The 14,959-nt window shown below is 34.6% G+C and overlaps 1 protein-coding gene and 1 long non-coding RNA gene across 11 annotated transcripts; both read right to left on the bottom strand.

Moving 5' to 3' along the window:
• Positions 1-318: 318 nt before the first annotated feature.
• On the bottom strand, positions 319-4,184 carry LOC131933721 (uncharacterized). Of its 10 annotated transcripts, none has more exons than XR_009385168.1 (5): positions 4,043-4,184; positions 1,519-1,636; positions 1,209-1,351; positions 789-853; positions 319-473 (listed from the first exon to the last, which is right to left on the bottom strand). It is a non-coding gene; the product is annotated as an uncharacterized LOC131933721 (long non-coding RNA). The 10 variants fall into 10 exon arrangements; XR_009385172.1 differs by lacking the exon at positions 4,043-4,184 and adding an exon at positions 3,942-3,960; XR_009385171.1 differs by lacking the exon at positions 4,043-4,184 and adding an exon at positions 3,931-3,949.
• Positions 4,185-5,520: 1,336 nt separating this feature from the next.
• On the bottom strand, positions 5,521-14,263 carry LOC131933719 (uncharacterized). Its single transcript, XM_059290343.1, has 8 exons — positions 13,947-14,263; positions 9,101-9,163; positions 8,612-8,704; positions 8,132-8,215; positions 7,732-7,815; positions 7,473-7,544; positions 6,567-6,632; positions 5,521-5,799 (listed from the first exon to the last, which is right to left on the bottom strand). Exons 1-8 carry the CDS (start codon positions 14,020-14,022, stop codon positions 5,639-5,641), a joined length of 699 nt encoding a protein of 232 aa, XP_059146326.1. The 5' UTR covers positions 14,023-14,263; the 3' UTR covers positions 5,521-5,638.
• Positions 14,264-14,959: the final 696 nt, after the last annotated feature.

Raw genomic sequence — 14,959 nt, 5'->3', positions numbered from 1 at the left:
GAGGTCTTGCTTATTAATATTATCCTGTTTGTTTGATACTTTTCTTTAACTTAATAATATTAACCATAGACACTTTTTGCCTGGAGTACAAACTGGGTCACAGTATTCTCTGGTAAACAATTAAGTTCTTTTCCAAATATATGCTCAGCTAATAGAAACAGCATTCCTAGATTATTTATTTTTTTTTGTTTTTTTTTTTTAAAAAGCTTCAGCTGTTTTAATGTCAACTTGTGCTGGGAATACTATAACTACATACAACCCTTTTCAGCTTTCAATCACTTGCATCTTATGTACAAAGTATGAAAACCAAAAACATCAAATTTTGAGAAATAATTTATTTATGAAACAATTGCATATAATTATAAAGCCAAACATTAATATATCAAGATTATTGCAATTATCACCATTTGCAGATTCTTGTTTAACTATGGTAGATGGAAGTATTAGTTGCCTTTTACATCACTTTTCACTTCCTGAAACAAAACAAAATGATTTTCTTAATCATCCATCTGAAATAATAAAATTAGCAAAAAAAAAAATCTTTAGTTTAAATTAGTTTAATACATCAAAACAAAACAAGAAAAAAGTGATTGAATGAGATGAATCACGGCACAGATATCTATAAAATTTTGCTTTAGTGATAAAGGGGGAAAAATTTAAGTTATTTTAAGTGAAACATAAGCTAGAGAAATAAACTATTAGGCCTAATTTAAATAATTTAATTCCTTTCTCCCAAAACACTACATGTATCCTTAAAAAAAGAAAACTTAAAATTTATCAATATTTACCTTGTGTATAAACTCTTCTGTACATCTACTGTATCAGCTTGATGCTCATTAGGTATGCCTAGTTCCTGTTGAGCAGTTAAGACAGATTAAGTAAATAATTCAAATTTGTAAGACAAACCACTAAATGATACTGTTATATATATATATATATATATATATATATATATATATATATATATATATATATATATATATATATATATATATATATATATATAAATATATATATATCTTTCCTGCAAATCAGCATATTTTGCAAAACAAATATTTAAAAAAATACATAATGATATTGTATCAATCATCACCACTGACTTGGTTTTACTAGGTAAAATATTTTTTTAAATACAATATTTATACCAATAAAAATCTACCTCCATCAACATGTTCAAAATAAACCAAAGCAAACTTGTGATAACTTACCTGATTAATGTTTGAGAGGATTCACCCAGTTCTCGCCACTGAAGCAGATTAGATGCATGTGTTATTACACTTGTGATATACTGATTGCCATTTTGTGTACTTTTAGTCCTGGAGATCTATGTTGTAGGCATAGACTGTTAAACCTGGATAGTAATATTATAGAAGTAAATTATATCTAGTATAATATAAATATTTTAAAATATAAATGACACTAAATTATATTTATCATTATTGGAAATAAAAATGGTACAATTAAGTTATAAAAAAACAAATTATAAAATTTAAAGCAGCTTATTAATAATTGTCATACCTTTTCCTACTTTTATGTCAAATGTAAGAGGTAATAGAGAAAGAACATCTTGTGTCATTTAGTATGCTGTAGTCTTATTACTGGTAAAAATCAGATCTTCCCTTTTTTTTGGATGAACCTGTAAAAGAGAAATTACAACATGGATAAACACAATGAATATCATATCTAATCCTCAACTAGTTATCACCCCAATCCTAACCTCATTTTTTAAAACCAATTTCTAAATATGTTTTCAGAACAAATGTATGTTAAGTCTACCTATTTTAATGTTCAGAATACTAATATTTATCAAAACTACCTCCAGTTGAAATTCAAGATACCTTTATAAAAAGTTATTATGACTTTAACTTTGTGTAGTTGTTATTTAGGCTATTTGTTTAATTTATATTATTTAAATTAATATTTCATGCCTTGTTTTAAAAAGATCTACAAGTCTACTTTTGATTTTATGGTATAATCTGATAAAAATTAGGCTGCTACATCTGAAAACTAAGGTCAATGCAAAGACTTCCAAATTAACGATAAGTAGGCTTGTATAGATATTGTATATAATTACTAGCCCAATAGTATTACTCTACGACCAATGTATAGGACTTAATGTATCAGACCTAATTCCTATAATTAGGCCTACTAATTATTAAATAATTAATAGATCTAACAGTAGGATAATTACAATTATGGGCCTTAGCTGACATAGAGAGCTGAATACTTAACTAAACATTTTTAAAAATTATAGTAAGCTAAGTGAGTTGAATTATTTTATTTAGCTAGGCCTAGGCTATAATATACTCTATAGCAGTCTATAGTTAAGTGATAGCCGCAGAGTAGCGTATATCATAATAATTTCAAATTAAATCTATAAGCAACATTAAGCCTCTGCCTTGTTGCCTAATTAAAAACTAAAGCCTATTAAGCCTTTTCCTAATAAGCCTTTGGCCTAATTTAAATAACAGCCTATAGGCCCTATAATATATAAATAGGCTAAACTACTTGTAAGACCTAATAGTAGTAATAGACTAATGACTAAGAGTGCTAGGCCCCTTTCCGATATTATATAATAATTGCTTGATCGATATCATAATATCTAACACTGATTACATTAATTTACATAAGGCTATACCATCTTAACTATGACTAATACTTTTTCTACTAATAAAATAGGCTATCTCTAGTTTAAACTTAGGCCTAATAGTAATTAGTAATTATAATTAAGTAGGCCATTTTATGACATTTATAAAATTTTTAGTAGATGGCCGAGCCTTAAATTTAAATACTAAAATAGATTTAGCATACTATGCCTATTGTTGGTCTAATTAATAATTTATTTTTCATTTAGAATTTTAGATCTCCAAAAGATAGGCCTAGGTCCTAAATAAATTATTTTTATTTTATTGAGCCCGCCTTAATGTATAAGATGTGATCTGTTTTTTTAATAAAAATAACCCTACACAATACTAGGGATTTAACTAATATCTAGTACTACTTTAGGCCTATTTAATTATTTATTAGTAGGCTGAATAAAATCTAAAGCTATAAGGCCTACTTTATTACTATATTTGCCTATTATTCTATAATTAATTTATGTTTTCTTTCAATACATAGTAGATCCTGTGGTACCTCAACATTCTAGTGCCTCGACATACCAGATTTTTTAAATACGAGCAGTTGAGCGAGTAATATTTCGCTTTGAGTTACGCGCAAAATTTGAGATACCATATTTCACAGTTCATGTAAAAGAAATACCCCCAAAAAGATGCAAATGATTATTTATCGCAGCTATTTAATTATAATAATAAGCGTCTTACTCATATTTGCAGCATTATGAAAGGGAGAAAGAAATAAACTTCCTAAACAAGTTTTATTTTAAGCTACCAGCACATGAAAGTGACTTAAATTAAGCATGGCAAAAAAGAAGAGAAAAGCTGTCACGAAAATTAAGCTATCGTAATAATTTTATTTAGTATTTATTTAGGCCTTACGTTTAAGTCTTAAGTGCAACAATGCTCAGTGAATTTTAGCCATTAATGTCATTAAGTTTAGGAATGATGTCACTGTACTTGTGTAGCTTTAACTTTAGTATATATTATTTTTAGACCTAAGCCTAATCTTGTAGATATAGATCTACAAACAATTTGAAATAGAAGAGATTTAAAATTGAGTAGATCTAGACTTCTAGATCTAGATCCTAAATGCTAAAGGACAGCTATGCCACAGAAATAATTATCTTTCTATCTAGTCAATCTAGACTAGTCTAGATCTAGCTAGTGCTACTGAAAAATTACTAGATTTTCTAGATCTAGATTCTATCATTTACTTTCGACGCACTAGGCATACTTTTAACTTGTTCTCTCTAGTCAATAATGTAGATTTCTAGATCTAAATGTAAATCCTGATCTTGTAGATTTGATTTACGTAGGTTTTACATCAGTGTAAATCGTTGATCAAGTAGATCTAGTCTAGATCTAGATCTGGACTAGCTCTCGTCAAAACAAAATGGCTGGAATATTAGCTTCAAAACACCTACAGTTTATGCTTTCCTAATTGTGGAGAGCATGTTTAATTATTGTTTTATTTTCAACGACAGTGTTGACTGAGAAACCACCAAAGGGTTTTATTCTCAGCGACACAGTCGGAGAGAGGCTCAACGATTCTGTCGTTGAGATGATCCGCATGGGGTGCTTCAATCACACACAATAAAACCCTCGTATGATAGTCTCAAGCAGTGGCTACATCATGTAGCCTGGAGGAGGTGGTATGAGAATAAAGAGGCTGTCAAGCTATTGGTGTGGCTGTGTGTCATATGCCATCTGTCTAGGTGTGGCTGTCTGTGTGAGTCACTTGTCACACTGTCTAGGTGTAGCTGTCTATATGTGGCTGTCTGTATGTGTCGCTTGTCACACTGTCTAGGTGTGGCTGTCTGTGTGACTTGCCACACCGTCTAGGTGTAGCTGTCTATATGTGGCTGTCTGTGTGAGTCACTTGTCACACTGTCTAGGTGTGGCTGTCTATATGCGGCTGTCTAGGTGTGGCTGTCTGTGTGAGTCACTTGCCACACTGTCTAGGTGTGGCTGCCCCAATGAGTCACACGCCACACTGCCACTCTCCACTGCCTCTGCCCTGTACTATAACCACTGACCCGAACTGCTCATCTACACGACACCTGTCATCACGACACACCTGTCACCTGTCCCCCAGCAGCTGCATCAGTAACCAGCTCACCCTACCTGCAGCTGCCTGCCAACCTCGCCTCACCCCTTGATTACCACAAACAAATATTTACACTCGGAAAGATTTAAAAAAAAACCCAACAACGTTAGGCCTAAGCGTCAGTGGTGGGCAACAGGTTTAGTCAAACGACCAACAAGCGACCATAGTAAGCTCCCTTTGTGAGCTCAGTAAAACAAATTGTGTAGACACCCCACAATAGACCACCTTACGCTCTATTTGTTTAGCTCAGTAAAACAAATTGTGTTGACACCCAAAAGTAGACCACAGCAAGCTCTATTTGTTTAGCTCAGTAAAACAATTTGTGTAGACACCCCCACTGTATACCACAATAAACTTTATTTGTTTAGCTCAGTAAAACAATTTGTGTAGACACCCCCACAGTATACCACGATAAACTTTGTTTGTTTAGCTTAGTAAAACAAAGTGTGTAGACGGCATAAAAACTGTCCAATCCGAGTCGTATCTTAATGGTAACCTTGGTAACGCAATGTATCACAAGTCCCGTGGGCCTCAAACAGCCTGTCATTACTTTGAATAGAGCCCACCAAGTCTCATTTGCATGTATATTAGTTATTAACATATTTCTCTATAACTGTTGAATCATTAGTCTAGATTACGTTATTTTTACTTTTTGATGTTAAAAGTTTATTTTTAATTGTTTCCTTTTTCATGCAGGTCTAAAAATCGAAATCTTGTATGACATTCTATGAACATTGCGAAGCGAAAGTTAAAAAACCGAAACAAATACAACTAAAAAAGCAGAACAAACACAACTGAAAAAAATTGAAACAAATACACATGCAAAAACCGAAACAAACGTAATTAAAACAACGGCGATACCTCCAAATTAACAGAACACAAGCATAATTAAAACAGCGGCGATACATCCAAACTAACATAACACAATACAACAAAAGTCTCTACCACACAAAGTACACGTCTTACCCTCTGGTCCAGTGGATGACACGGCGATTGGTTTGGTGGTGTTGTCCCCATCTTCAAGCAGGGCAGCGAATTCAGGATTATCCTGAGCTGTTGTAGAATTATCCTGATCTAGTAGTCATATTTTGAAAAAAAAATTAATAAAATCCATGAGGGTTCTAAAGAAAAGCGAGGGGTGGGGAACTACGCACTACACACACACACACGCACACACATAAACACACACACACACGTGTGTGTAGTTGACTTGATAATGAAACTATTAACACATTTAAACAGGAACATATTGCATATTGCTAACCAGTGTCGTCCCCCACCCCCGAAAATGTTATTGTGTTCCTGAAACTTTACTGTGCCCTCAGCCCCAACCCTCCACCGCCTTCTTGATAAGAAAATGTTTCAAACAAAAACTGCGCCATATACAAAAAAGCATTCTTAACATGTAACAGACAACATTAACCGCATTCAGAAAAAAATGAAAAAAGAAACTGCTAAAACCCTGGGAGAAATAGCAAAGACACAATGACAAAAGACAAAAGCCCTTGGAGAAACAGCAAAGACACAATGACAGAAGACAAAAGCCTTTGGAGAAATAGTAAATACACAATGACAAAAGACAAAAGTCTTTGGAGAAATAGTAAATACACAATGACAAAAGACAAAAGCCTTTGGAGAAACAGCAAATACACAATTACAGAAGACAACAGCCTCGGAGAAACATAAAGACACAATGACAGAAGACTTGGAGAAACAGCAAAGACACAATGACAGAAGACTTGGAGAAACAGCAAATACACAATGACAGAAGACAAAAACCCTTGAAGAAACAGCTAATGCACCACGACAGAGCACAAAAGCCCATTCCCAACACATGTTACCTGTTGTTGTAGTCCTGATGGTGGTGAAGCTGTTGTTACGTGTTGTGTTGCCCCAAGCGGTGTTGTCTACGAGCAGAGGTTCATTAGTGTCAATGGCCGGGCACAATACAACAGAATAGAGAGTGGTGAGGGGGGTGGGGTGGGGGGGGGGGATGTCACACACACAATTAGTATGACCAGCTGATACAACTAATTGACATTACGCTAGGCTAAACCAGGGGTCGGCATCCAGTATACAGACATGTATCAGCCACCGCAGTGCAAGTTTATTGTGTAATATCTTACATTGCACGTACTATATTAGAATAGGTTACATAGGTAACTAAAATATGTACTGATATATAATTAATTTTAGTAGAAGATACATAAAGCAAAGGCTGAAACCCCATTAAGCAAACTCACTAGTAAACTGATACAATATTAGGCAAACACACCAGTAAACGAACACACCACTAGGCAAACACACCAGTAAACTGACACACCACTAGGCAAACACACCAGTAAACGAACACACCACTAGGCAAACACACCAGTAAACTGACACACCACTAGGCAAACACACCAGTAAACTGACACACCACTAGGCAAACACACTAGTAAATGGACACACCATTAGGCAAACACACCAGTAGACTGACACACCACTAGGCAAACACACTAGTAAATGGACACACCATTAGGCAAACACACCAGTAGACTGACACACCACTAGGCAAACACACCAGTAAACGGACACACCACTAGGCCAACACTCCAGTAAACTGACACATCATTAGGAAAATACACCAGTAAACGGACACACCATTAGGAAAACACACCAGTAAACTAATACAATATTAGGCAAACACACCAGTAAACGGACACACCAGTGACCCAAAAACCAGCAGTTTAAAATAAAATGTTTACCATCTGACATGACACCAGACAGGGAGTTCGTTTTGTTACCGTACAACTGGCCCGGTGATGCCTTGTCATCGTCTGAAAGATAACATCAATTATCATTAAAATGTTTTCTCGTCTATGGCACATGCCGAACACTTGCCCCAGGTATATATATATATATATATATATATATATATATATATATATATATATATATATATATATATATATATATATATATATATATATATGAGAGTGTTGAAACAGAGTTGGGCAAGTGTACCTTTTGACGTGTCGTTGGAGCCAGCACTTGCTTTACCTGCAGGTCTGACGCTGGTTGTTGGGCGCTGGAACTGTGGCGTTTTACCTGTCAGGACAGCATATACAGCATATGTATTGACATATCGTCAAATGAACATATGCAGCGTATGTATGGACATGTTGTCAAATAAACATATACAACATATGTATGGACACGTTTTCAAATGAACATATACAGCATATGTATATACATGTTGTCAAATAAAAATTAATGGCGGAGTTCGGTTTTGGATGGGGGGGGGGCATGGTGTTGTTAAATGATAAATAATTTTTAGCATTTAAAAAAAAATGATAAGTAATTTTTAGCATTGTTAAATGATAAATAATTTTTTAGTATTGTCAAATAAAAAATACCCACTTACGTGTAGTTGTTACTGAGGCGACAGTGGATGTTGTTGTATCCTCCTGTTCGTCCACTTTAGCCAAGGGGCCTGACCCGAGGTCATCTTTAAAAAAAACAGGGATCAATGTTAACCCTCCCATACCCTAACCAGTCCATGATCTATAGTTTTTTGTTCTACTTTGTTGTAGTGATACAAAAATTATGAGAATAAGCCATGCTGTAGACCTAAATTATAAGTAACTTAGTTCAGTTGGTATATTACTTGAAGCAAATAACTAAAAAACTAAACTATTAGAGCTTTCAAAATTTAAAACATAAGAAAAATTAATTTTTCTCAATTTCAATTTGAAATTAAAATCAAAGTTACTATCGCGTAGTTAGATATCCACTCAGTTTAATAGGGTACCTGGCATATTATAGTAAACCCTCTAAGATTACGGTTCAGAGGTCAACCTTTAAATTAGACAATTAGGTTTATCGAAATGCAATTATCGGTTACCTTCGATACCTTTAGCGGCTGTTGTTTTGGGCACGACGGTCGTCTTTTGGTTCGAACTGTTGGCTTTCAAGTCAGTCAGGAAATCTTTAAGACCTATTTTAAAACAGGAAAATGATAACTGTACTTAATTCAACCGATTTAATCGAACGGGCTGCTGTTGTCAAAATTAAATCAGTAAATAATCTTTAATGAATTATTGTTAATTTTAGTTAATGAATGTATTGTTAATGAAGTGGTGTACAGACTAATAAAAGACAAACAGAACTAGTTTAGACATGCATAGTTATAACAGACTTGTTGATGTAAAATTTAAACATATACACAGGTATGTGGATAAGAGATATAAAGAAATGAGTGTAATATACAAAGTTTATCGAAAGTAAACGATTAAGTATTTATTAATTCTAGATGTTAAATAAATTTTTAAAACATGTACCATCTGGCAAGTCAGTTACTGAAACAACCGTATTGACTGGCCAGATCAATTACCTGCCAGTTCAGCTTCCTCGTCATTTGAAGCAGACACGGATGAGAGGCCATTTCTGTTCCTGCCTGTAGATTAAATACACTACAGTAAACGTGAGGCACAAAGTGAAAACGTGTTTGGAGTAGTTTTTTTTTTTTTTTTTTTTTTTTTTTTTTACAGCGACCAACAGGCGTATTGATCTGGTTGAAATTTTCTCGTTTTAATCACACCCTCAAGTAGCACCGCCAATAGATGTGTTGGGACCATTAGATGTGTTGGGACCATTCATTAGATGTGTTGGGACCATTTGATGTGTTGGGACCATTAGATGTGTTGGGACCATTCATTAGATGTGTTGGGACCATTCATTAGATGTGTTGGGACCACTTGATGTGTTGGGACCATTAGATGTGTTGGGACCTTTCATTAGATGTGTTGGGACCATTCATTAGATGTGTTGGGACCACTTGATGTGTTGGGACCATTAGATGTGTTGGGACCATTAGATATGTTGGGACCATTAGATGTGTTGGGACCATTTGATGTGTTGGGACCAATAGATGTGTTGGGACCATTAGATGTGTTGAGAAAATTAGATGGGTTGGGACCATTAGATATGTTGGGACAGTTGATGTTTTGAGACAATTAGATGTGTTGGGACCATAAGATGTGTTGGGACCATTAGATATGTTGGGACAGTTGATGTTTTGAGACAATTAGATGTGTTGGGACCATAAGATGTGTTGGGACCATTAGATGTGTTGGAACCATTAGATGTGTTGGGACCATTAGATCTGTTGAGACGATTAGATGTGTTGGGACCATTAGATATGTTGGGACCATTAGATGTGTTGGGACAATTAAATGTGTTGGGACCATTAGATGTGTTGGGACCATTAAATGTGTTGGGACCATTAGATGTGCTGAGACAATTAGATGTGTTGGGACCATTAGATGTGTTGCGTGTTGGGACCATTAAATGTGTTGTGATCATTAGATGTGTTGGGACCATTAGATTTGTTGGGACCATTAGATGTGTTGGGACCATTAGATGTGTTGGGACCATTAGATGTGTTGGGACCATTAGATGTGTTGGGACCATTTGATGTGTTGGGACCATTAGATGTGTTGGGGCCATTAGATGTGTTGGGACCATTAATGGGACCATTAGATGTGTTGAGATCATTAGATGTGTTGGGACCATTAGATGTGTTGGGACCATTAGATGTGTTGGGACCATTACATGTAATGGGACCAGTGGATGTGTTGGGATCAGTAGATAACAACACTGTACTAGCGCACATCAGCTAAATTTAGCTCTTACGTCACATGTAGCTGTGAAGTTTATAATGTATTCATCATTTAGACTTAGGTTTTAACTGAAACTGATCCGGCGCTGTAGATAATCAATACACGCATCAGGGATGTTACGCTTAGGCCACTAGCAATAAAACTGGTCATTAAATAGGTGCATCTAAACTTAGTTAGATCGGCCAACAACGCAATAACTAAAGTCTTATCCATTTCTCCTCAATCAAAGAAGTATTATATTCTCTAATATTCGCTTATTACGATAATCATATTTCTTAAATATCATAATAAAACATTTTTCATGCACAACCCATTTGTTTGTTTAGATCCTTTACCACCTTACATACGTATCGGTAATTAGAGTTCCCTTAAACAGTTGCAATAAACCGTATAACCAAGTACCAGCTCCACGAATACTGCTTAATTACAGCAACAGCTGACGGCTATATTGAAGTATATATTGTGGCAGGGGACATAATTACAGGAGATGTGGAAATGTTGATGAAAGTCAAGTCTTGATGGCAACAACGGAACTCTTGCTGATCGTCTCCACGTTCAACACATTCTTTGAGTTATCAGAAATAATACTTTCATATGATGGGCTAAACACATTTTTGTCCTAATACTTGTATGCTTTAAAATACTTTATAAATACACACGTTGGCGGCGAGTGGGGGTTTACAGCCCTTTGTAAGCTTCTATAGATGCACAATCTTACAGCGTTGTTTACAATCTTGCAGGTACACAATCTTACAGTCCTGTTTACAATCCTGTAGGTGCACAGTCTTACAGCCCTGTTTACAATCCTGTAGGTGCACAATCTTACAGCCCTGTTTACAATCCTGTAGGTGCACAATCTTACAGCCCTGTGTACAATCCTACAGGTGCACAATCTTACAGCCCTGTTTACAATCCTACAGGTGCACAATCTTACAGCCCTGTGTACAATCCTACAGGTGCACAATCTTACAGCCCTGTGTACAATCTTGCAGGCAGCTCTTGTCACGTTTACCCTGGTCCTTCGTGCACTTGATGACTGCATGAGAGTAAGGTAGACTGGTGGGTAGGGACTGACAGCACTGTTGGGCTTCAACACCACAGTTAAAGTAACATCGTTTTTTTTAAAAAATATCTGTAGGCATTATTCCAAAGAGAATTCGGGGGACAGTGAAGTGGATGAAGACTATTCGTTAGCATTGAAAAGCTGTGATCAACAGTGCCCCATTATAGAAATTATAACTTTTTCCGTGTTATAAAATACAGTTGATTTAATTGTATGGACAGTGGCTAATTAAAATTTCACCGCCAACAAGTAGGGACCATTTAAATAAAGTACTTTCCCTGATTTGTGTTCTGTACATTGAAGATCAGCTGACAAGACAAAAACCTGTTGCTTCAGCCCTATTGTTGATTTCCATCTGTTGTCCCTAACAAATGAAAGTTTATCTGGCCATGGCCTTTAGGTGACACATCCCATCCAAACAGCATCAAGGCCGGCTGGCATCGTACAAAAACAGCTGCTCTTAATTTATTATGATTTAGTCAACCTTGATTTAAAAGAGAGTAAAGTACCACATCCGGTTTTTGGAAATAGTTAAAAGTTGATAGAAAACAACATATAGGATCTTTTAATGTATTTTTTTTTAAAATGTGTCCACTTTACTGAAACGGTACTCTCGATATTTCAGAAAGCAGAACTAGAGTGAAGTACAACTTCCGGATATCGGAAATCACTCATAAGTTTAAAGAAACCTAAGTATATGTGGCATTTAGTCTACATATCTGAAACGCTATACAAGCTATCCTTCGCGGTGTAATAAATTTTAATACTCTTTCGGTTACCGGAAATAGCTTAAACATTAAAATGCACAAATGTGAAATTTCGTCCACCTAACTGATTTGGTGCTCCGCGTATTGTTATCACTCATACACGCACACACACACACGCACACACACATGATTGCAAAACTGGGTTTTTCCGATACAGGAAGGTGTAAAAAAATCGAGATTAGTCAAAATATCGAATTTTATTTTTTGCTTGATTACACAGGAAATTTAAGTCTCTATTATATATATATATATATATATATATATATATATATATATATATATATATATATATATATATATATATATATATATATATATATATATATCAGAGGCGTAGCGACCCTTCCCGGCGCCCGGGGGCAAACTTTTCGATCTCCACCCCCCCCCCCCCTCAAACTTTCGATTTGCACCCCCCTCAACCTTTCAATTTATTTTTCCAACCCATTTTGGCGCCCCTTAAGGTCGGCGCCCAGGGACATATGTCCCCCCCGCCCCCCCCCCCCCACCCCGCTACGCTACTGATATATATATATATATATATATATATATATATATATATATATATATATATATATATATATATATATAGGTATATATATACACGCACACACACACACGCACACACACATGATTGCAAAACTGGGTTTTTTCCGATACAGGAAGGTGTAAAAAAATCGAGATTAGTCAAAATATCGAATTTTATTTTTTGCTTGATTACACAGGAAATTTAAGTCTCTATTATATATATATATATATATATATATATATATATATATATATATATATATATATATATATATATATATATATATATATATATATATATATATATATATATATATATATATATATCAGAGGCGTAGCGACCCTTCCCGGCGCCCGGGGGCAAACTTTTCGATCTCCACCCCCCCCCCCCTCAAACTTTCGATTTGCACCCCCTCAACCTTTCAATTTATTTTTCCAACCCATTTTGGCGCCCCTTAAGGTCGGCGCCCAGGGACATATGTCCCCCCCCGCCCCCCCCCCCCCCCCACCCCGCTACGCTACTGATATATATATATATATATATATATATATATATATATATATATATATATATATATATATATATATATATATAGGTATATATATATATATATATATATATATATATATATATATATATATATATATATATATATATATATATATATATATATATACAATTAATAATAATAAATCGTAGGATATTTTTCTTTACTTTCTAAAAAAACTGTAATGTCTTTATCTAAATGCATGAATCAGAAATAAAAGAAAGACGTGTGACATTATATTTCAGCTAGTGGTAATTGCGTCCGGCTATGTGTATAATTTAGCAAGGATTCAATTTTTTGGAAGATGTTGAAAAGGAAGGCAAAGAAGAGGGTTTAGTAGTGAGATCACTTTGTGTATCCCATTTTTCCGTTCTATTTACAATAAATAGAATGGGAAAAAAAATGTGTGTCTGAATTATAGAAATTTTTTGGGAAGAAGAGGGTGGGGTGGAAAAGCGATTATATTAGATTCTTGAAACGTTTCAGAATTGGTGGGTGGGGAGGGGGGGGGGTAATTTTGAGAACTGGAATAATATAAACCAAAAATATTTTTGTAAGCTTATATTTAGAAAAAAAAACGTTATATATATATATATATATATATATATATATATATATATATATATATATATATATATATATATATGAAATTTACCTTCGGTCTGAGATGAGACACACGTGACAATGGATAAGAAAATCATCAAATAATTCCAAACATGACTTTCCTTCATTTTAACTGGTTTATATTATCAATAAACTCTAAAACTAAAAATTGAGTTGTATCTTTAAATTTAGACAAATATTCCAGCTTTACCGAGAACTTTATTTTGTCTAAGACATTACACAAATATCTGCGTAAAAAATGTTCTGGATACTTTAAAAGCCGCAGAGTGAATGATGATGTCAGTTAGGTGGACGTTCAGTGTTTGACAGAAGTTCACACAAACACTGAAACATATGCAAAACCTACTAGGTTGTTGCCTCTCTGTTAATTGATCCGGTCACGTGCTCGCTGCTAATTGCCTTGTGATTAACTGTGTTATTTTTTTTTTAGGCAAGACTCTCTCAACACTTAATTTGAAAGAGCTAAAAGTATATTTATGTATGTTTGTATTGCTGTTACATCTGTATTTAAAAAGTAGAACTCGTGAGGATGAGCTGGAAAAAAAAGTGTGGGGCGTGTATGTATTTACATAGATAATATCTAACACACAAGGAGAGAGTGTGAAAGTATCTGAACGTGTTGCCATAGTCCCTCACTCTAAAGGGTAGATAAATTTTTAGTTAGCGTCAGTGGTCGGCAAATTATGGTGTCACCCCCCCCCCCCCCCCACCGAAAGAAAAATTATATATATATATATATATATATATATATATATATATATATATATATATATATATATATATATATATATATATATATATATATATATATATATATATATATATATATATATATATATATATGTGTGTGTGTGTGTGTGTGTGTGTGTGTCCCTGGGTCAACTCGCGGTAGGCTATCTGACTCACGTTATTTAAATTAAGTGTGGTTTAGGCGTAGTACTGACTACACCATCCTTTCATTAGCCGAGGTCAAGAAACATATTAACTCTAATTCATCTATGGAACGTTAGTTCTTAGAGATGAACTTTAATTATTGCCATCCAG

The sequence above is a fragment of the Physella acuta genome, unplaced genomic scaffold, assembly GCF_028476545.2.
Source record: "Physella acuta isolate Inbredline_101_S28 unplaced genomic scaffold, ASM2847654v3 ptg002609l, whole genome shotgun sequence".
In the NCBI taxonomy this organism is placed as follows: Eukaryota; Metazoa; Mollusca; class Gastropoda; family Physidae; genus Physella; species Physella acuta.
This window is presented reverse-complemented; position numbering and strand designations above follow the sequence as displayed.

Excerpts from the sequence above, each read along its gene's own strand:
- LOC131933719 (XM_059290343.1), bottom strand. The coding sequence starts at position 14,022 with ATGAAGGAAAGTCATGTTTGGAATTATTTGATGATTTTCTTATCCATT. Across the intron at positions 8,216-8,611 it reads AGCCGCTAAAGGTATCGAAG|ATGACCTCGGGTCAGGCCCC; the intron begins GTAACCGATAAT and ends TTTTTTTTAAAG. Across the intron at positions 7,816-8,131 it reads CGCCTCAGTAACAACTACAC|GTAAAACGCCACAGTTCCAG; the intron begins GTAAGTGGGTAT and ends CTGTCCTGACAG.